Genomic DNA, 22,604 nt, shown 5'->3' on the forward strand with positions numbered 1-22,604 from the left:
AATACAAAAGGGAAGGGGACACAGCAAAGCTGACATTGTATACACTGTCAGCCTTGGGATATTAGAGACAGGCTGGGTAATATCTTTTATTGGACCAACTTCTGTTGGTGAGAGACAAGCTTGAGTTACAGTGGGTACACACATTGCTTCTGTCAGTGTTATAGCACTTCATTGACAACTATTTCATTGTTGCTCAGTTTAGCAGATGAGATGGTAAGAGGTTGGAGTCAAGTCCACAAAAGGGAAAACGGGAGATGCTGCAGAAAGGAAAGATGAATCTTTGGGAAATAGACCAAAATAGCTCCCCAGGGGGACACGATTCCAGGATATATTTATTCTGGAATAACGTGATTTATTCTGCAATTTGAGCCCATAAATTTCAAAATAGTGCCCACATGAAGAGCTATGGCAGAAGAGCTTATGCCACAATAACTATTCTAGTCAATTTTGCCATGTGAATGAGCCATAAAGACAGGGAAAGGAGGAGGAACAAAAGCAATAATAGCAGTGGTCTGAACAGAGTTTCCCGTGGAGTTATGCTGAATTCAACAATACACAGAGCCATATTTATCTTTGACCCTTAGGCAGTCCTACAATTAACATCAGGCATGTTCCTACTGTGGATCCAGAGAAGTAATGCCTAGAGATCTATATTTATACCCTGCTTCCTGGACCATAACTAAAAACAGACTTTAGCTCTTTGCCCAGTAGGAGTTTGAGACCCAGGCTCTATAGGAAACAGCTGTCCTGTCCTTTAAACACTACTGTAGAAGTCTACTTTTTTGTGCATTGTGTTTGTTTCAATTAAGACACGTTTCTAAATATCTTGAAATGCTAAGTTATAATTTTCAGATGCCGTTCTCTCTCTCTCCTTTTCTCTGGGCAGGCATTTTTTAAAGTAGTTCTGAATGCTAGTACAGTTCATGGACAGGTGATTGGCAACACCATGTCAAAGAATCAAAAGCCATAAAGTGGATGATTTTAGAAGCATTTTCAGGCATACAACATTGTAGGGGTGATTTGGAAGAGATCTGATGAGTGATGGTCTTAAGCCTTACAAAACTGTTACCAGATTTGCCCTTCACCTTGGGGTATGCTCATTTATTAGCGTTACCTTCCTGGAAGAGGGGGTGATTCTACTAATGTACTGTGTGTGTGTTACTTGTATGTTCATAAGGCTACAAGCCCCCTCCCAATGGAGCTATCCTGCAGAACCTAAGCTTTTCAGGGCTGGGTTCCTCCAGCATGAGATTCAGATAAAGCCCCCACAGGTGTACACACACATTCCAGATTAGCCAAATGTGTCTGAGTGGACCAGGCTATCAGCACTCTCAGCTGACACCTTATGCGTCCCTGAACTCAGCAGGCTGGGTGACACCACACTCAGTGGCCACCCTTATATGCCCCTTTACCACGCACCAGAATAGAGCACACTTCTTGAACAGGCTGGGTCCAAACAGCACTTTTTGGCTACTCCCCTTGATTGCCCCTGGACTGAATCAGGCTGGGTCAAACAGCACCTTCAGCCACACCATTATTTGCCCCTGGACTCCATATACTAGGCAGAGCAGCACTTCTCAGCTATACCCTTCATATGCCCCTTTACACCACAATTGTTCTAGCAGTAACCCCTTGATAAGCAAACCCCATAGGATTTTTGGGCACTCTAGAGAACTTTGGCTTTGGTAAGAGAAGTGTTGCTACAGAGCAAGATAGGGACCAAGAACACAAAGGAGTAAAATTAGAGAGAGAAAGTGGCAACCAGCTTGATTATAAGTTATTTTATTGCTAGGTATATAAAACTTATGATGTTAAAAGTAATACCATACAAGAAGAGAAAAACAATCAAATGTTTACAATACTACATAATTACAGTTGGGATATTGGAGAAAGCTATCCCAGGTTTGATTACAAAAGTAGAAGGTTATACCTGGACTAAGAGAGAGGGACACACAAAAAGTGTGTTGGGGGAAGAAGAGGGCAGTGCAGTCTCACCACTCCATACAGCACAGAAGTTCCCAGGAGCAGGCTTGTCAGCTTATGGTCTGGAGTGCTTTTAGTCTAGCAGAGTCCCAGCACGAACAGTCAGGAAGAGGGGAAGTTACAGTGGAACTGATGCAGCATTTTGGATCCAAGCATCAGAACGGGGGTTTGAACTGTGATAGGGGATTTTGTAAAGGCCAGGTTTGTTTATGGATAAACAATGTCTGGACAAAAGGAGCTGATCATTCCTGGAAGGGCATTTTTCCTTGAGGGAGCGCTCCCAATGCAACCAGGATTCAGTGTTTTGCACATCAATAACTAGAATGGTCTGATAACTGCGGAGCTGGATGTGCACAGGTGTTAATTCATTTACATCAAGCGCAGAGATCTCCCAACATGCAGTGCTTCCCTGCTTCAGCAATCCCAGAGTTCAGAGCATCCCTGCTTTGCCAATCCCAGAGTTCAGTGCATGTTCCATCTTTGATGTAGATGAGGCTTCTGTATGTCCCCTTTTTACATCTTTGATGTAGATGAGGCATGGGGAGTTGTATCATGCTGGATGGGAGGGTTTTCCACTGCCTTTTCATATTGAAATGCCTTTGGTTTCTGGTTCAAGCAGCCTGGGGAGGGGGGGATTCAGGTGAGCCAGAGAGAGAGAGTCAGGGTTTTGCACCCTGGTTCCCCAAGAACACAGAGCTGCCAGGTAACAAAACTGAATTGCCACAGGAAGTGGTTGTTGCTGGGCAGAAGCACACTGCATTCCTTTATGTCCCTGATGAAAACTGGGATTGTTTCTTCATTCAGATGAAGGCACGGAAGAGATTTCATTCACTGTATAGGTTCCCATCTGCTAATGGAGAAGGAAAGGAAATCTTCTATTAGTATCAGCGAGTCAGCACTTATTCATTGCCTTTGGCTCTGGTGGTTGCTGATGCCAGGCCCACGTTCCAAACAGTCCTGACACTTGACACTGACTATTATTCACAGATGGTTCCCTGAAGGGGCCTTAGCCAGAGGCAATGAGTGCATTATGGTACAGAATCAATAAAAGGCTAATATAGATAATGCATTAGGAAAGGAATAGATAAGACAGAAAATACCATAATACCGTTATATATGCCCACACTTTGAATACCGCATGCAGTTCTGCTTGCCCCATCTCAAAAGACAGATATTAGAATTTGGAAAAAGGATAGAGAAGGGGAACAAAAATGATTAGGGGCATGGAATAGATCCCATATGAGGAGAGATTAAAAAGACTGAGACTGTTCAGTTTAGAAAGAGATGACTAAGGGAGGATACGATAGAGGTCTATAAAATCATGACTGGTGTGGAAAAAGAGAAGGAAGTTTTATTTACCCCTTCCCATAACACAAGAACAAACGGTCAACCCAGTGGAATTAATAGGTAGCAGATTTAAAACACACAGAAGGAAGTACTTCACACAATGCACAGTCAACTTGAGGAACTCATTGCGATGAGATATTGTGAAGGCCAAAAGTATAACTGGGTTCAAAAAATAATTAGATACTTTCACAGAGGATAAATCCAAAAATGGCTATTAGCCAAAATGGTCAGTGACGCAACCCCATGCTCTGGGTGTCTCTAAACCCCTGACTACCAGAAGCTGGGACTTGATAAGGGATGTGTCGCTCGATACATTGCCTTGTTCTGTTCATTCGTTCTGAAGCATCTGGCACCAGCCACTGTCAGAAGACAGGATAATGGGCTAGATGAACCATGGTTCTTATGTTCTTAGATTGTAAGGTTATTCTATTGAGGAGGTTCCAGCAAATTTAGAGAGAGTTACCAGAACCTTAGAGGAAATAATTACACAATTTCCATGAGTCACAAGATACTTGTGGAGGTCAGTATTTTGAACCCACCCTGCTATGGAAATGTCACAGCAGTGACAAAATGGCAGATTTAATTTATTACAAGTGACTAATTACATGACAGAGGAGCTAATTCCAGCCACTGATTAGTTGGAATACTTTTGCCAGGCATCTCACTCCAAATCCAATCCTTGGTTTCAATGCTGGCTTTTCATGATCCAGCCACCATATATTTTCTGATACTTATTCGTAAATATTCAGCTCACTGAACCGGCCCAATATTTAACCTACTGATCAGAAATTTTATTGATGCAAAAAAATTAAAGGGACATAAAAAAACCTGTTTAGGCAGAAGTATCTACTTCTAAGTAACAAAAAAATTCTATATCTGAAAGAGATTAGCAAAAAATTTCTCTTATTTTTGCTTGTTTATTTTAAGCTTTTGACATTAATTTGTGTCTAGTCAGTTTCATGGTTTCTCCTGTATTAGTCATTTGGGGCCAGATCCCCAGAGTTCAATGGGAGTTAGTTGCCTAAATATCTTTGAGGATCTGAGCATTGATCTCTCTTTCCCTTCTTTGCATGGATCTTTCATGCAGGAAAAGCAGCATGAAATGCATTTGGGAAAAAATAAGGAAATATTTGTAAAACCACAAACTGGCAGGGGGACCTACGACAAGAATAGCCCTTGAAACTACCTGAAACTCATCTTTTGAAATTCACTAGGTTTCTAGCTGACAGTGCCCCTTTAAACAATGTTTGATATGTAAGGACAGTTGAAGAGAGGTGAAGAAGAGTGGAGTTGTTACCAAAAAATGAGCCCTGGCAGGAGAAATGTTAGCATTTGTAAAGATAGTGTCTACTGGAACAGTAATCAGCATGGGTTCTTTTCTCCATATAAAATATGTAACAGCAGCTATTTAACGTAACAAGCACTGTTATATTTTGTCTTAACAGTGAATATTGGTTTGACCTCTGACTGCAAATATAAAAATATATTAAGTGCTGAAGGCTGGAATGTCTTTGCCAAGCTATCGCTGCTTTGAGTGGTTACAGCTGCTCAGTGGTTTTATCTCTGTAATGCCAATGCTGTAACACAAGCATAGAACGCAGCTTGCTAATTCAGCAGACCTCAATGTTATTTATAAAGAACCACCAGCATGCTTTGCACTAAATACAGCTTTGGAGTCACTGGGCCCTGTTGGGCAAGGTACATTGCTATGTTGTTCCAGGAACAGTTGGAGGAGGGATTGTGCTGGGATCTCGAGCCAGCTACATGGGCCAGTGCAAGGGAGAGGTTTATATCTGCTTCCTACCCACCCCTACTAGAGCAGTCTTGGAGGGAGCAGTCCCTGCACTCCTCTTAGGAGGGGGCCTTGTGCCAGTCGTTTATTTTGGAGGGAGGAAGCTCCTTGCATCTTTCCTTCTGCACACCCACAAGAGGTCCAGGCCCAATTTTGTCCTTTATGAAGGTTCATTTTCACTCTAAGAACCAAATCCTGATCCAACTGAAGTCAATGGCAAAATTCTCCAAGGATTTCAGCTTTAAATCCCATTGGGTACAAATATGTGAAACAGAGAAACTTATATGTGCAGCTGTGATCAGTTTCTAGAAGGCAAACCTTCAGTGTTATTTTGGGTCACGCCTCCCCCATCTTTTTTATATAACCCACAGCATAGATCCACCATGAACCAAATACAGTTCAGTGATCAATGGGAAGAAAGTTACAAAACCAGACAATCCTTTTACTTACCTATTACTAGAATTATGACAGCAGTTATGACAGCAACTCCCATAATGACTCCATTTGAAACCATAGCTGAAGAATCTGTAAACAACACTTTCAGATCAGACTCTCACTTGTGGAAAATGTCTCAGAGAAACAGCTTTTTTTCCTTTAAACAAGAACTTTGCAATCTGCCAGCTTGAGTTTTAATATTAAGTGCTGTTCTCTAATTTTTTTTAATTTTTTTTTTTTAATTAAGAGTTGCAAGTTGTCTTTCTCACACCAGTAAACCTTGCTGCCACCAACCCTGCTGTCATCCATGTTCAGAAAGGCCAGATGTCCTAATTTTCCTATGAATCCTGTAGTTTTCATTAAACCAGACTAACCTAGTTTCAGTACAACCAGACAGGACAACAATTGTCCTTCTGTGCTCTGCCACAGTCATCCTTTTCCAACACTTTGTGCCTTTCACTTCTGGTACAATGCACTAGTATGACGACGACCAAGGTAGGGCTTATGATTGTTGTTTTAGTGCTGCTACTGCTGTATTCTAGCCAGGCTGTGTTCTGTCTCTCTCTAAAACTGGCATCTCTCTCTATTTGCAAGCCAAAGTATAACTGTCTTCAGGTAACATGCCATGCAGAGTGGCCTGTAGGAAGGGTGACAACTTCCTACTTCCTTCCTTTTATAGCAATAGAAGACAAAGCTTGACTGAGATTTTAAATGAGTCCCAACTCCAAAATTTGGGGTTGGATCCAAGTTTTCCAATAGTTGAGGGTGTTTGGTCTAATTTCTACTTTAATCATATCAAATTATTTTCACATGCAAATGCATCAGCTAAGTACAGATGGCCACTACTGGTGCCAAACTAGTTGGAGATGAATTTATACTCTTAGCCTGGGCTAGGACCATTTGTTTAACTCACTTATTTCCGGGCTCTCTGTTGGGCAATTATTTTTTGTAGGAACTTGGAGTCATATTATACCATCCATTTTTAAGCTGAAATCTGACAGCACCAGTTGGCCCTTGTTTAGGAGTGCAATCCCTCCTAAATTTGCTAAAGTCACTTAAGGGCATCAAAACTCTGAAATTACTCAGATGTGCATCTGAGATCAACTCGCAGTGTATGTTTGAAAGTGTAGCCCAAAAGTATTGAACAAACTCTGATCACTTTCTGCATGTGCGTGCGCACACAGATGCACGCACGCACACTTTCATAAACTCCGAAACAGCATGAAGTTAATTCCCATAATTAAAATAATTTTAAAACATTGCGAAGAGAAATTCCCCACTTACCACTGATGATCAATTTCCTGAAGATTTCATTCTGACTAATTTCATTGGTAACATTGCAGGAGTACCAGCCGCTGTCAGACAGTGTTGCATTCAGTATCTGAAGTACACTGTTATTCCGAGAGAGTTGGTACCGACCGTACCTAGGGATAGGCTGACCATCCTTTCCCCACTGATAGGAATCCACCATCCCTATTGTCACATTACAGATCATTTCAATGGTGGAGCCCACCGAGGAAGAGTTCCACCAGAGTTCCGGCTTGGATAAGGGCTCTGGAAGAGAGGGAACATTTTGCTACCATTATTCCTAAAACACTAAAAATGCAGCAGCATTCCCCAAGAATGACAAAGATATCAGTTAATTATTAATAGAAACTATCTTCAGTCTTAAAGTAATACATTTTAATAGCACTGGATGGCACAAAGTATTAATCTTTATTAGTGTACACTAAATTAATAAATCCCTACTAATGCAATATTATGATTGAGATTTAAACAATGTAAATCAAGTCCTTTCCAATTATGGCTCCCATACCATACTCAATGCTCCTGTCTTGTAGTATGGTATGTTATATTGCAGTTCCGAACATGTCAACTTTGTCTTCCTAAGTGGCTTGGAGTCATTTGCTGTAGGAATCAGAACTTTGATTTCATTTGTGAGAAAATTCCTCCCACCTACCACCATGAGACTGCTAGAAGACGGCACTTGAGACTCTGAGAAGATAAATGAACAGGTGAAGAATAAAGAGCCCAGTTCTCTCTCTCTTTTTCTGCATTAATGTCCGAGTTGAGGAACTCAACGGGAATTAAGTGATTCCAGCTACAAAGCTAATTAAAGAAAAGTTTTAAAAAATCCATGTTAGCATTTTAATACTATAAAACGGGAAGAAAGGTACTAACTATGTAAATATATAATTATTTTAATTTTTTAAATTGTCTAACAATCATGATGTTTATCCACCCTGGCACCAATGTGTTTGCTTTGTTAAAAGAGGTTACAAATGAAATCAGGAAGGCCAAAGCACAATTAGAATTGCAGCTAGCAAGGGACGTGAAGGGGAACAAGAATGATTTCTACAGGTATGTTACCAACAAGAGGAAGATTAGGGAAAGTGTGGGCCCCTTACAGAATGGGGGAGGTAACCTAGTGACAGAGAATGTGGAGAAAGCTGAGGTACTCAATGCCTTTTTTGCCTTTGTCTTCACAGACAAAGTCAGCTCCCAGACTGCTGCACTGGGCGGCACAGAATGGGAAGGAGGTGAACATCCCGCAGTGCTGAAGGAACAGGTCCAAGACTATTTTGAAAGATTGGACATACACAAGTCCTTGGGGCCAGATGCAATGCACCCGAGGGTGCTGAGGAAGTTGGCTGATGTGATTTCAGAGCCATTGGCTATTATCTTTGAAAGCTCGTGGCAATAGGGGGAGGTCCCTGATGATGGGCACTATGTTTGCCTTTTTCCAATCTTCAAGAAAGGGAGGAAAGACGATCCAGGGAACTACAGATTGGTCAGCCTCACCTCAATCCCTGGAAAAATCATGGAGCAGGTCCAAGGAATCCATTTTAAGGCACTTGGAATAGAGGAAGGTGATCAGGAACAGTCAACATGGATTCACCAAGGGAGTCATGCCTGACCAACCTGATTGCCTTCTATGAAGAGGTGACTGGCTCTGTGGATGTGGGGAAAGCGGTGGACCTGATATACCTTGACTTTAGCAAAGCTTTTGATACGATCTCTCACAGTATTCTTATCAGCAAGTTAAAGAAGTATGAGTTGGAGGAATGGACTATAAAATGGATAGAGAGCTGGCTAGATCATCGGGCTCAACGACAAGTGATCAATGGTTCCATCTCTAGCTGGCAGCCGGTCACAAGCGGAGTGCCTCAGGGGTCGGTCCTGGTGCTGTTTTTGTTCAACATCTTCATTAATGATCTGGAGGATGGGGTAGATTGCACCCTCAGCAAGTTTGCAGATGACACTAAGCTAGGGGGAGTGGTAGATCCCATGGAAGGTAGGGATAGGATACAGAAGTATCTAAACAAACTGGAGGATTGGGCCAAAAGAAATCTGATGAGGTTCAACAAGGACAAGTGCAGAGTCCTGCACCTAGGACGGAAGAATCCCATGCACAGCTACAGACTGGGGACAGTGTGCCCTTGTTGCCAAGAAGGCTAATAGCATATTGGGCTGCATTAGGAGGAGCATTGCCAGCAGATCACGGGAAGTGATTATTCCCCTCTATTTGGCATTGGTGAGGCCGCATTTGGAGTGTTGTCCAGTTTTGGGCCCCCCACTATAAAAAGAATGTGGACAAGTTGGAGAGAGTCCAGCGGAGGGCAACAAAAATTATTAGGGGGCTGGAGCACAAGACTTATGAGGAGAGACTGAGGGAACTAGGCTTGTTTAGTCTACAGAAGACAAGAATGAGGGGGGATTTGATAGCAGCCTTTAACTACCTGAAAGGAGGTTCCAGGGAGGATAGAGCTAGGCTGTTCTCAGTGGTGGCAGATGACAGAACAAGGAACAACGGTCTCCAGCAGCAGTGGGGGAGGTCTAGGTTGGACATTAGGAAAAAATTTTCACTAGGAGGGTGGTGAAACACTGGAATGGGTTACCTAGGGAGGTGGTGGAATCTCCATCTTTGGAGGTTTTAAGCTGCGGCTTGACAAAGCCCTGGCTGGGATTATTTAGCTGAGGTTAGTCCTGCTTTGAGCAGGGGGTTGGACTACATGACCTCCTGAGGTCCCTTCCAACTCTGATTCTATGATTCCTACATAGGCATATTATTGGAAATAAAGTACATTTCTCATAAGTATTTGCTAAATCTGGCTACTGTCAAATGTTATGAAGTTCTTTATCTTGTCAATTTAAATTATACCCATATTTTACATTGTTTAAAATAAGCATACCGCCTAAAACGAGTAGAATTATTTTTAAAAATCTAACAAATAATTTTAAACAAGTAACATTCCCAAGTGTTATGTTCACTGCATACAGACAGAATTAGATAAAAAAAATGCTCTTGCTGGAAGGTTGTGTAACTTAAAACTAAGTTATTTCTTAGAATTCAGAATGCTAACACACAAGAGACAACAGACACACACACAGCCGGCTATTTCTTAGAAAAACACAAAGGCACAATTCACCCTCTCTCTTTCTAAATTGTCTGTCTGCAGACTGACTCTGATCAGACACTTTCTTACAGAGCCCTCACCTACAAGTAGAACCAGGAAAACCTCAGGGAATTTAAAGTGGACACAATTTGGACACAGAACATCAGCCCTTTTTGGCGGCGGGATTTCACGGGGGCCGTGTTGCCGGACTGAGTGCATTGCTGCTTTAAGGGATTTCTCTGCGTCCAGCATCAACGATTTAAGACATTTCACGGATTCCTAAACCGGCAATGCCGTAGGCAGAGAAATCTCTTTAAATGCCAGTGCCCTCACTTTGGCCGGACACGGCCGGATCAAAAAGGTTCGCGGGCCAGATGCGGCCCGTGGGCCATATGTTTGACACCCCTGTTCTATAGTGTGTGAAATCCAAACACAGCAGCACTAGAAAAACAGAAAGCCAAACTTTATATCAATATCCTAGCTGAGATGATTGCAAAAAGTAAACAGAATAAACACAGTTGGGACCAGTACATTGTTTTTAAAAATTCTCATTTTTAATAATCTATCTATACCATTGCTATAGGAATGAAAGAAAGAAACATGATTTTTAAGGTAGACAGCATCACTTTAAGGAATGTTTATTTCTTCTTCACTGTTATAGTGGTTTTAGATTAACTGTGTAATGCTCCAGGAATTCTGGGATAAGTGATGCTGTTGCTAACTTATACATTTTGTATAAATAGGCTTCCAGGAATAAGTTGAGTTAGAGTTTCAGGCCAGAAGGGACCACCAGTTGACCTAGTCTGACCTCCTGTCTATCACAGGGCACCAACACAGCCTACTATCCGCATTCTAAACCAAACAACCAAAAGCAGACCAAAGATTTCCAGCCCACAGGAGACTAGATTGTTACATCCCACAGACGGACAAAAAGAGAGACCGAGGCCCACTAGTGCCCCAGGCTCCTACAATGGCAGGAAAATGAAGTGAAATATACCCAGTTAATCCTAGCAAGTGACCCACAGGCTGCAAAGGAAGGTGAAAAACACCCAAGCTCACTACCAATCTGCCCTGCAGGAAAATTCCTTCATGACCCCACATATGGCCATCAATCAGCATGTGAGCAAGAACCAACCAGCAAGCACCTTAGAGAGAGAATGTTCAGTGCCGCCTCAGAGCACTGGTCCACACAGTCCAACGTCTCATCTCCAGATGTGGCCATTTTGGATGCTTTAGAGGAAGGAGACCAATCTCTCCCTCCCTCTTCCCCATACAGTCAACACTCAAATATAAATCAAAAGAGGAGGTTTAAAAATAACTAAAGCCGAGGTGATGCAAACACTTTTCCAAGTGCTTCCTTTACCCAGTAGGTAGCCACATGATCATTGTCTATTTCAACACGAAGCAGAATTACATATCTGAAAACTGCCTTTGTATTTTGAGGAAAGACACTGAGCACTAAAACAATACACCCAAGTGCCAGTAAAATCAGTTACCACATTTTGATGTCACCCCTCAAACTAATCAATACAATGGAAAATATGGGCAGAGCTGGGATCTAGAAGCAAGATTTAGTGAGTCAAAATTTCACAAGAACTTTTGGGGTGATACTATAAAAAGGTAGCCATGTGAAAATTAGACCTTGTCCTGTTCCAAAGCCAACAAAAAATTCCCCAGAAATTAGTTCCCCTCTGTCTCACACGTTCAACAATTCCCCCTCTCCCACTCCTAGCAATACTGTGCTGAAGTCCTTTTGGGAGATAAAGGTTGGAGAAAGATCAAACCTGACACATTCTGTGGATCCTTCTAACCTCCTGCAGTGATGTAGATGGTGTGAGAATGCAATGAGGGATAGTGCAGGGTCAGTATGTACAACATACCCCTATTGCCTCTATGCAGGATGGCTGCTGTGCATTCTTAGGTAGGGAAAAGCCTACATGAAATTAGCACAAAGGTGGAGGAAAGATTAATGAATGTGGCACTTACCTAGAACCTCCAGCTGGATCCATTTGCCATTCTTCTCCTCATCTTCTCTCTTTAATCTGTACAAACCTCGATCTCCCAGTTGCAATTTCAGTTCCAGGGACCAGCTGGATTTGTTAAAAACAACACGATCCTTATATATTGGAAAGATGTCCAGTGTCGATAGTGACACATAATAAAGTATGACAGGCAGAGAGTCATTTCCATTTGGTTTATATTCCCATTGTACAGTCCCAGTGGTGTCAATGTGATCTGGTCCAGGGAACACCACAGTGCAGCCTACGGCCCCAACCATCCTGTCTCCGGTTGATGCAAGACCAGTAGATTGACATGCAGAAACAATCCCCACTGCAAGAACAGAATAGCAATATTTAAGTTTAGACTCAATTACTATGAAGAAGTAGAAGCCACCCCTCAATTAAAGTTGTAACCTGCCTTCCATGATAACCCTCCTCAGATGCCCCTTCCCACCTCAGAAGATATTTTTTGCATCACATTTTGCATGTAATCATTGACTGTGCTTAACCAACAGTAATGTGTGTGGTGCAATAAAAGAAAATGTCCATAGTCTTTGGCCAGAAGAAAAAAATTGGTGAAATACAAGCAGCTCTATTACAGTATCTCTGGGCCTGATCCAAAGCCAACTAATGCCAATGGCAATCATTCTGCTGATTTCATTGGGCTTTGGATCCATTCCTAGGTACCATTTCTGAAGAATGGGGAGTTGGAAGAATTTCTGCAGTCCAGTCACATTTAGAAAATCCACTACTTTGTCGTAATACTATTTCTCAAAAGTTAGTTTGACCTAGAAACTTTAAGTTTTGGTTTATTCAAAATATCTGGGTGTGATTAACACCTTTGCCATTTTTTTATGAAGCAGGATCACATATTTTAGATTCTTAACCTGGGGTTTTAGAGGGGTCGCAAGTGCAGAGCTGGTATTGGGGGTGGCAAGAAAGGCAATTGCCTGGAGCCACAGGGGCGCCATGAAACTAAGTTACATGCCTCAGCCCCGTGGGGGTGGGACTCAGGCTTCAGGGGTACAGTAGTTTGGAAAGGTTAAGAACCACTGTTTTAGAAGCTATTAATTGCTGAACAACATCTAAAGAATTCCATAAAGCCCATCGAAAAAGCTGACAGACCTGATACAAGTCTGTTACACATTGGGTAACTGCATGACCATTGCTGGTCAGGAAGGATTGAGAAACTTCTCACAAAGACATGTTGGAACTTCTAACACTGAATCACGATGATATAATTAGCAAAGAGCTATGCTTGTCAAGCACCACCCCTCTTTGCTGGAGGCTATAACAAATTTTCAGACATGCCTGTACTGATGGATAGAGCTCTTGGTGCAGCCATCTCAACAAAGAACAGCTTTAGACAGGTACAAATGCAGATTAATCTTGAACTAGTTCAATAACTGATTTTCTCCACTTGTTCCTAAGAAAAGGAGTAAAGACTGCATGTGCGCGCACACACACAGGCTGACTGTAATTAACTATTCCAGAGCTCTTGTAAGAGGAGGAAAGTGACAATATATCAAGGAGGATGAAGATGGTATACCCAGCATTCTCTGGGTATTGGTAAATTAAAACATTCTATTAACTGGCATATTAAAGAAAAACAGTGTTTACAAGGTACCAGATATTGCAACTTTGACAACATCTCAGGACATGAAAGACACCACCACATATTTTATATGGGACGCTAGGCTGAAAGATTCCCACAGCCTCACTCCAACCCCCATTACACCAGCAGTCCCCTGCTTCGAAAGTTCTGGAGGGAGGCCTGCAAACACACAGCAGATGCAAGTCTCTACCATCGTCCACACTGCAAGAAACTAAATAGCAAGAGGCCGAGAAGTATAGCCTGGGCAAGCACAGCAGCCCGTGCATTCCCGCACCCACTGCCATGAGGCACCTGGCTAGCCTGCGGCTGGCTTGTCTGAACGGCTGGGGTCAGGTCTCCTTTCTCCCTTCATTCCTTTTCCTGCCACTGGTGGCTTTCCTCAGACTCAGCTCTTTGGAGAAGTTCTGGGGATGCCGGAGACAGGCGGCGAGCAATCCCTGACCTGTGCTAGGCACGGCAGCAATTACCGGCTGTGGCTGGCGGGGCGTGCCGAGCCGAGCCCTGGAGGCCTGGAGAAGGCTCGGCGCTGGGCACTTCCAGCTCTGGGAGCCGGGGGGGGGGGAGGGGGGAAGGGGCGCAGGTCCCGTTAACCAGCTTCCTCCGGCTTCCGCCTCCGCAACTGCAGCCGAGAAAGTGACCGGCCCCAGCGCCAGGCTCGTCGTCCGACGCGCCCCTCCCCTGAGGGGTGGGACCCTCCCGCGGCTTCCCCCGGCTGCATCCCCGCCGCCCCGCCAGCGGCCCCGGCCCCTCACCTGAGAGCAGCGCCGCCAGCAGCCCGGCCGCAGAGCGCATGGCGGAGGAAGGAGCCGACCACCCGCCGTCCTGGCTCGGCTCGGCTCCACGCCGCCACCGGCAAAGCAGGAGCCAGACTCGTTTCCCTCGGGCTAGCAGGTGCCGCGTTGCCCAGCTCAGCTCGCACAGCTCGGTGCTGCTGCGCCTGCGCTGTGACCGAGCCGGGCTGTGAGCAGACCGGGCGTGACTCGCTGCAGAGGGATTGAACGTGACACCCCGGAGCGGCCCTGGAGGCGCGTGTGGGGCAAAAGGGGGTGGGGCGGTCACCCAGATGAAAAACAAACCCTCTCGCGGGATGGAAACCCGTGTCCAGAACAAGGAGAGAGCAGAATGGCATTAACTCCGAGAGTCCGGGCGCGCGCGCGCACACACACACACAAGATGCCCAATGACACAGAAATTGGCAAGAGCTGGAAGCCAGCCTTGCACACTAAAAACGACGGTGCATGCGGGCACTGTTGTATTAATTCCTAGAAAGGAACCAGGAAAGTCCTATTCTCCAAAAAGGGCCGAGGTTAATCCTCTCAGAAGAGAAAGTCCCATATTACATAGATCATAGTCTACACCCTGCCATAGGATTATCTGAGGGAGAGGATGGCCCGGGGTGTTGGGGTCTGAGATGGGTTCAAGTCCCCTCTCTGCCACAGACTTTGTATGCCTGGGGGCGCCTCACTTATCCTCTCTGTCTCAGTTCTAGCTGAGAAAGGAGCTGGTAGTGTGGGCATTAAAGCGAGGAAATTGACAGAAATTCACGAGGTGTTGGAACAGAAGATGAGGATCAGGATTATTTATACTTGCGTTGGAGTCATTTTACCAGGTCGCACATTTTAAAATGTAAAACAGAAATCCATTTGTTTCCCTTCATCCGCACAAAGAAACTAAACCTGCAACAAAACCTTTCACTGCTGGCGTTTGTTAACCTAGTCCACGATCCAATCCTTCCCAGAAAAAACATCATTCACAACGGACAGCGCCAGATCTGAGAAGCTAACTGAGGAAACCAGACATGAGCAGCACATTTCCATGGTATCACAATCAGACACTGAACAGAACAGCCGCCCCTCTTCTACAGAATAGCGTCAACAGAAGCTATTGAATTGATCTATTATGGTAGCGTTATGTGATGGTCAAGACTAAACGAAATCTCACAGTGTCAGATTTTGGGACCTGATGCAAAAATAAGACTACGCAGTCCAGACATTTGTCAATCCACATGATGAATCTGCATACGTTTGTGTTTCATGAAAAATATCTTTGTTTTAGACAGACAGCCATGCAACCTCATCCCTAACAGACACATGGAGAACAATATAATCCTACAGTTCAGCAATGGCACTGCTTCCGTTCTGAAAATAATCTTACCGACATTCAAATTAAATAGATCAATTAATTCCGTTTCAGAGACAAAATTGAACATTAAAAGACCGTTGTAAATCTATTGGTCAGACTCCCAACAGAGGCCGTTTTACAAGGGGAGATCTAGAATTTGTAGCAATGCGATGAATTGATTATTTACATTGTTTACCCCCCAAAAAATCGCAGAAAGCGCGAAAAACATTTTATATCATTGTCCTCAAATACTCATTTTTTTGTAAATGTGTCATTAACAAAATACCCCAAGAAATTATTAGTCTGACAGATTTTGGAGATTTATTAGGAAATTGTACCAACATTTTATTAAAAGTTAGTTAACTACATCCACAGCCAGGGCTTTCATCTTTAGAACACCCCCGACACACACACACACACACACACACCTGCTTCCCTCTGTGTTTGTGGTCAGTTTAAAGTGTAGAACACACACACACACACACACACACACCTGCTTCCCTCTGTGTTTGTGGTCAGTTTAAAGTGTAGAATCACCCGGTGTTTTATATGTGCATAACTGCTTCTGGTTGTTCAGGGTTTCTAGCAGGAGTAGTGTTAATATTTACCCACAGCAGCTACTCCCTTTGACGAGAAATAAAGAAGCATTTCCCAGGGCACATTCCTTGCCCGAAATTGACACATTTGTCAGCTGGGCAAAATTTTGGAGCCCGAGATTAAATTAACCAAAAGGGACTGGTTTATGCATCCCTGGAGAGATTCTCTCACGTCATGCTCTGTTCACAGAGACAAAGTAGCAGCAGGAACGTCTTAAAGACAAAAGGGGCCCGATTCTGCTTTTTACTAGTTTCTGTGGGAGTAGGTTCAGGCACTAACTGCTTCATATGACTTCAAAAGGATTAATGAACAGCTATCATCTGGGTCAATCTGGGGAACACAGTTTGTATAGCTGGAAAGTATTTGTTGTCGAATTTTTTTTAATCCCTGTCATTTGGGGATGCTACTGTTCCTTTCTCTAGGACCCAGTCCTTTAGCACTCCCCTACCAAGTCAATACCGAAATAGCTAACATTAATGAAACTGCTGTGCTTTACATTCTGAACGCTCTCCGCACACGTGCGCTGTGTGTAGGAGACCCTCTGCAGTGGGTAGCACCTTGAAAGAGTCAAATGATAAGAGAAAAGGAGAAGTTTTTGTGAAGAGAAATCATGCCTCACTGATCTATTAGAATTCTTTGAGGGGGTCAACAAGCATGTGGACAAGAGCGATCCAGTGGATATAGTGTACTTAGATTTTCAGAAAGCCTTTGACAAGGTCTCTTACCCAAGGCTGGTAAGCAAAGTAAGCTGTCATGTGATAAGAGGGAAGGTCTTTTCCTGGATCAGTAAGTGGTTAAAAGATAGGAAACAAAGGGTAGGAATCAATGGTCAGTTTTCGGAATGGAGAGAGGTAAATAGTGGTGTCACCCAGGGGTCTGTACTGGGCAGCACTGTTCAACATATTCATAAATGATCTGGGAAAAGGAGTAAACAGTGAGGTGGCAAAATTTGCAGATGATACAAAACTACTCAAGATAATTAAGTCCAAAGCAGATTGGGAAGAGTTACAAAGGGATCTCACAATACTGGATGAATGGGAAACAAAATGGCAGATAAAAGTCACTGTTGATAAATGCAAAATAATGCACATTGAAAAACAATCTAAACTATAGATATACAATGATGGGGTCTAAATTAGCTGTTACCACTCAAGAAAGAGATCTTGGAGTCATTGTGGCTACTTCTCTGAAAACTTCCACTCAATCTGCGGAGAAAGTCAAAATTGATAACAGACTGTTAGGAATCATTAGGAAAGGGATAGATAATAAGACAGAAAATATCCTATTGCCTCTTTATAAATCCATGGTACACCCGCACCTTGCATACTGCGTGCAGATCTCGTCATCCCATCTAAAAAAAGATAGATTGGAATTGGAAAAGTACAGAGAAGGGTAACAAAAATGATTAGGGGTGTGGAACAGCTTCCATGTGAGAAGAGGTTAATAAGACTAGGATCTTTCATCTTGGAAAAGAGACAGCTAATGGGGGGATATGATAGATTGATGTGGAGAAAGTAAATAAGTGTTATTTACTCCTCATAACACAAGAGCTAGGGTGTCACCTAATGAAATTAATAGGCAGCATGTTTAAAACAAACAGAAGAATTTCTTCACACAAGGCACAATCAACCTGTGGAACTCTTTGCCAGATGATGTTATGAAAGCCAAGACTATAACAGGTTAAAAAAAGAACTAGGTAAGTTCATGGAGAACAGGTCCGTCAATGGCTGTTGGCCAGGATGGGGAGGGTTGCAAAACCATGCTCTGAAGCATCCCTAGCCTCAGTTTGCCAGAAGCTGGGAATGGGGGTCAGGGGATCAATCATGATTACCTGTTCTATTCATTCCCTCTGAAGCAAAGGCATTGGCCTGGCATTGGCCACTGTTGGAAGACAGGACACTGGGCTAGATGGACCATTGGTCTGACCCAGTATGGCCGTTTTTATGTTCTAAGTGACTGATCTGAACGAATTCAGCTCTCTCCAAAGTCAGTCGAAAGAATCCGATTAACTTTCTTGGCAGCTGGGGGGAAAAGCATTGACATTCCTGGCTAGTAAGGTAGGGAGAGCGCCCTATACGGTTACATGATGTTCACACCTCCTTTCCCAGCTCCAATGCACTTGCAACAAGTCCAAAGATTAGTGTCCTTGCATTTGGGCTTTTGTTCTGAAAATCACAGCAACTGGGCAGATTAACAGAAACGGGGACATTAGATGTATTTGTTCGACAGCGATTCAGGGAAGGGGGGTGGGCGAACAACCCCTATCCCACAGTCAAATCCAGATGCGTGCTGGATGTATAGCTGTTTACAGCCGATCATTTTAAAATTCGATCAAGTCCTACTGCACTAATAGGCAAAGAAGTGTAACCATTGGATGGGGTTGCTGCCGTGATATACTAGGGACCTTATACCGGCATAGCTACGTCCTCATACATACCTAACTACAAGCAACCAAGCTGCCCATGTGTATTGCGTAATTGTCGAAGCAAGTGTACAGGGAGCCTTTTCATAAACCGGATGCAGTACACATTACCAATGCGCCGCTTTTCCTCCAACTGATTAATGCAGATTTCACCAGAAGTGCGAATTAAAGAAATACAGACTCCGCAGGGCTAAAACCTCTGAACCCTAATTACACGCAGAAGGGTTACGTTTAGATTTGAAAACCCGAACTCACGCCAGTTGAGTTAGTAATTGTTTAGGGGCAGGGCACAGCTGGCAGCATCGCGTGCCTGTCGATGATCGCAGACGACAGGCAAAATCCCGGTGATCTGCAGTCAGTGATCTGCACCGTTAAAATCCACGGGAGCTTTGCCAAAAGCCTTCACAGCAGCAGCATCGGGGCACCCTGGGGTAAGGCAACTAGACTGTCGCTGAAATGCTAGGTGAGGGATTAACCTCGGCGCTCTGCACCCCTGCTGCTGATTTATGAAAGGCGCTAAAGTCGCTGAATATCTGGCTGTTACTGTACAGCTCCGAGCACAACGGGTCTGTCATAAACATGTAAATACACTCTCTGGTCACCAAAAACCAGGGTCCTGCTTCAGGCCTGAGGACATCACAGGAAGGCCAAGGACTGCGCTCGTGTCTGGGACTCTGTAACTTTAATACGATACTAGGGTTCAGTTTTCTGCTACCTGGATTTAAAAGCAAGGAGCCCGCCGCCCCCGCAGTGTGGAGAGCAGCGGCTCTGCAGGATGTTTACCGTGAGAGGCACGCAAACTCTCAGGCAGTTTGCGGTTTTTCTTGGCTTAGCCCGCGGCTGTGCTTTCTGCCCGACCAGATCGCATGTTTGCTCTTTGAGCATGGAATTTAACAGCAGCAGCCACCGCCTCTGCCAAGCCTGCCTCCATATGTTCTTGGCTAGGACCCTGCACGGACTCAGAACAGAGCTAAGAGGGGGCAGGGAGCTGAGCTAAAAACAGGCAGACGAGTACAAGCGGGATCTCTCTTCGCAGCTGGAAACGCAGCGGTGCTACTCATTAATATAAATCGCCTCACGATGAAGAAGAGGGATTTTTTTACTGGACACCCAGGGATAGTTTATCAAATGCAGCATTTAAACCTTTTAGCCTGGATTTTAGGTCCAACGCAAGGACACGGAACCTCTCCAGCTTCATGCATTTTGGGGGCATCTCTGCAGGCAATAAACGGCACTGGTTCAATTCGCTGGTCTATAAATGCAGCCGAAACACATTGATCTGAAGCCCGGCAGATCCTATAACTTACTGTGCCCTGCCAAAAGCATTGTAAAGACCAGGGGCGAAGTCATTATCTGCAGCCTCTCGCTTTCAGTGGTTCAACGACTGCTGTTAAAAAAATCTCGCAGGAAACGGATCCGAGACGCAAATGAAAGCAGGGCTAAAACCTTAACACTGGGGGTTTTTTTCCCGCTGAAAATAAATGTGTTTAAATTAGACGCCGGCAGGTGCAACATTTTTGTACGAGATTGCCAGGGAAATCCGAGTTTTGGGTTGTTGTTTTAACTAGCAGCTGATTAGCTTCACTCCTCCAGTTGTGCAAAGCAAGGATTGCAGCACCGGGCACTAGCGGGCTGGAGGGAAACGCGACGAAAACAAGAAGCCAGGAAGGGCAGGATTGAGGCAGAAGGACAAAATAATTGATGTAATTCAACCAGCTTCCTCTCTGTCAAACTGACTCCCTCCACCACCCCGCCGTAAAACCACGTAAAGAATATATTGCTTCTCTTCAACATGGATAGTTTGATGTGAATTACATAGAGCAGGGGTGTCAAACTTGCTGATTGTGACGGGCCAAATTCACAGAACCTGTACTTCAAAGGGGCCATGCATCTTGCCACTTTAATGGGTTTCTAGGAGCAATGCTCGGAGGAAGGTATTGCCGCTTTCAGACTCTCTTAAAGTGGCAATGCAGAGAAACTTTCGGCAGCCGGATTAAAAAGACACCCCTGACATACAGGCTACAGCGAAGAAGTCATCCTTTGCGAGTTCGAACAGCTGTACAGTGGCTAGATTTGTTCCCCATCCTCCCTAAACACTTATTTACCTTCATTTATATTTACCGTAAGCAAAACTGTTAGTACAAATTAAAGTGAATGATATTTCAACTCTTAACAATTACTTCATAAAATCAAAGATTGGGGTTGGAAGGGACCTCATGAGATGATCTATTCTAGTCCAACCCCCTGCTCAAAGCAGGATAAACCCCAACTAAATCATCCCAGCCAGGACTTCACTTTAAAAATCTCTTAAGGATGGAGATTCCACCACCTTCCTAGGTAACCCATTCCAGTGTTTCACCACTTCCCAGTGAAAAAGTTTTCCCTAATATCTAATCTAGACCTCCCCCACTGCAACTTGAGACCATTGCTCCTCCTTGCCATCTGCCACCACTGAGAACAGCCTAGTTCCATCCTCCCTGGAACCCCCTTTCAGGACTGCTATCATATCCTCCCTCACTTCTCTTCTGCAGACTAATTAAACCCAGTTCCCTCAGCCTCTCCTCAAATCATTTTTGTTGCCCTCTGCTGGACTCTCTCCAATTTTCCACAACCTTTCTGTAGTGGGCAGCCCAAAACTGGACATAAATACTCCAGATGTGGCCTCAGCCATGCCAAATAGAGGGGAATAACCACCTCCCTCGATCTGCTGGCAATGCTCCTGCTAATACAGCCCAATATGCCGTTAACCTTCTTGGCAACAAGGGCACATGTCCAGCTTCTTATTCTCTGTATCCCCCAGGTTCTTTTCTGCAGAAGTAATGTTTAGCCAGTCGGTCCCCCACCTGCAGCAGTGCATGGAAACCCAATGATCTAGCCAGCTTTCTATCTACCTTGAAGTCCATTCATTCAACCCATACTTCTTTACCTTGCTGGCAATACTGTGGGAGACTGTATCAAAAGCTTTGCTGAAGTCAAGGTATATCATGTCCACTGCTTTTCCCACATCCACAGAGGCACAGAAGGCAATCAGGTTGGTCAGGTATGACTTCGCCCTTCATGAATCCATGCTGACTGTTCCTGATCACCTTCCTCTCCTCCAAGAGCTTCAAAATGGATTCCTTGAGGACCTGCTCTATGAATTTTCCCAGGACTGAGATGAGGCTGCCTGGTCTGTAGTTCCCTGGATTCTCCTCCTTCCATTTTTAAAAGATAGGCACCATATTTGCCTTTTTTCCAATTGTCTGGGACCTCCCCTCATCACCACAAGTTTTCAAAGTTAATGGCTAAAGGCTCTGCAATCACAACAGCCAACTCCCTCAGCACCCTCGAATGCATTGCATCTGGCCCCATGGACTTGTGCATTTCTAAATAGTCTTTATAAATAGTCCTGAACCTGTTTTTTCAGCACTTAGGGCTGCTCACCTCCTCCCCATTCTGTGCTGCCCAGTGCAGTAGTCTGGGAGGGAGCTGGCCTTCTCTTTCCAAACCCATAACTGTGGACCCAATCCTACAGATTTGTAGCCCCTGTGAGTAAGTCTAGGACCTAGACTGGGGAATATCGATCTTAGTGCAGTTGAAGTCAATGACACACATTTCGAGTCCACTAGTGCAGGAGCCAATCCATAGAGCTCCTTCAGGTTTTAAGCAGCTCTCCCCATGGAGTTCAACTTTGCAGTGTGTCATTCAAAGATTGACTGCAGCATCTGTCCCTCACTTACTAGGTTGCTAGTTCTCATTGGAGGTTTGAACTTGAGCTTTATAGCTTGTAACATTGGCTTTGCTGCAGATAAAAGAAAATGGAAAAGGGTTCCTTTCAACCCAAAGTAGCTCCCGTGGCTTTCCAGAGAGGAAACACTGGGCATCCTGTGTCTAGACATGATGTGATCAGAACAAG

The 22,604-nt window shown here is 44.2% G+C and overlaps 1 protein-coding gene across 4 annotated transcripts; it reads right to left on the bottom strand.

Annotated features, from left to right (window-relative positions):
- Positions 1-1,772: 1,772 nt before the first annotated feature.
- Positions 1,773-14,455, bottom strand: LOC137153290 (hepatic and glial cell adhesion molecule-like). 4 transcript variants are annotated; one of them, XM_067548454.1, is made up of 5 exons: positions 14,322-14,455; positions 11,941-12,285; positions 6,842-7,111; positions 5,573-5,647; positions 1,773-2,830 (listed from the first exon to the last, which is right to left on the bottom strand). In XM_067548454.1, the coding sequence occupies exons 1-5, from the start codon at positions 14,359-14,361 to the stop codon at positions 2,808-2,810; spliced, it is 753 nt and encodes a 250-aa protein (XP_067404555.1). In that variant the 5' UTR covers positions 14,362-14,455; the 3' UTR covers positions 1,773-2,807. The 4 variants fall into 4 exon arrangements, with proteins under 4 accessions (XP_067404555.1, XP_067404553.1, XP_067404557.1 ...); XM_067548452.1 differs by having other exon boundaries at positions 1,773-2,833; XM_067548456.1 differs by lacking the exon at positions 5,573-5,647.
- Between the last annotated feature and the right edge of the window lie 8,149 nt (positions 14,456-22,604).

The sequence above is a fragment of the Emydura macquarii genome, unplaced genomic scaffold (genome assembly GCF_026122565.2).
Source record: "Emydura macquarii macquarii isolate MOO-44397 ecotype Brisbane River unplaced genomic scaffold, CSIRO-AGI_Emac_v2 contig_1253, whole genome shotgun sequence".
Taxonomy (NCBI): Eukaryota; Metazoa; Chordata; order Testudines; family Chelidae; genus Emydura; species Emydura macquarii.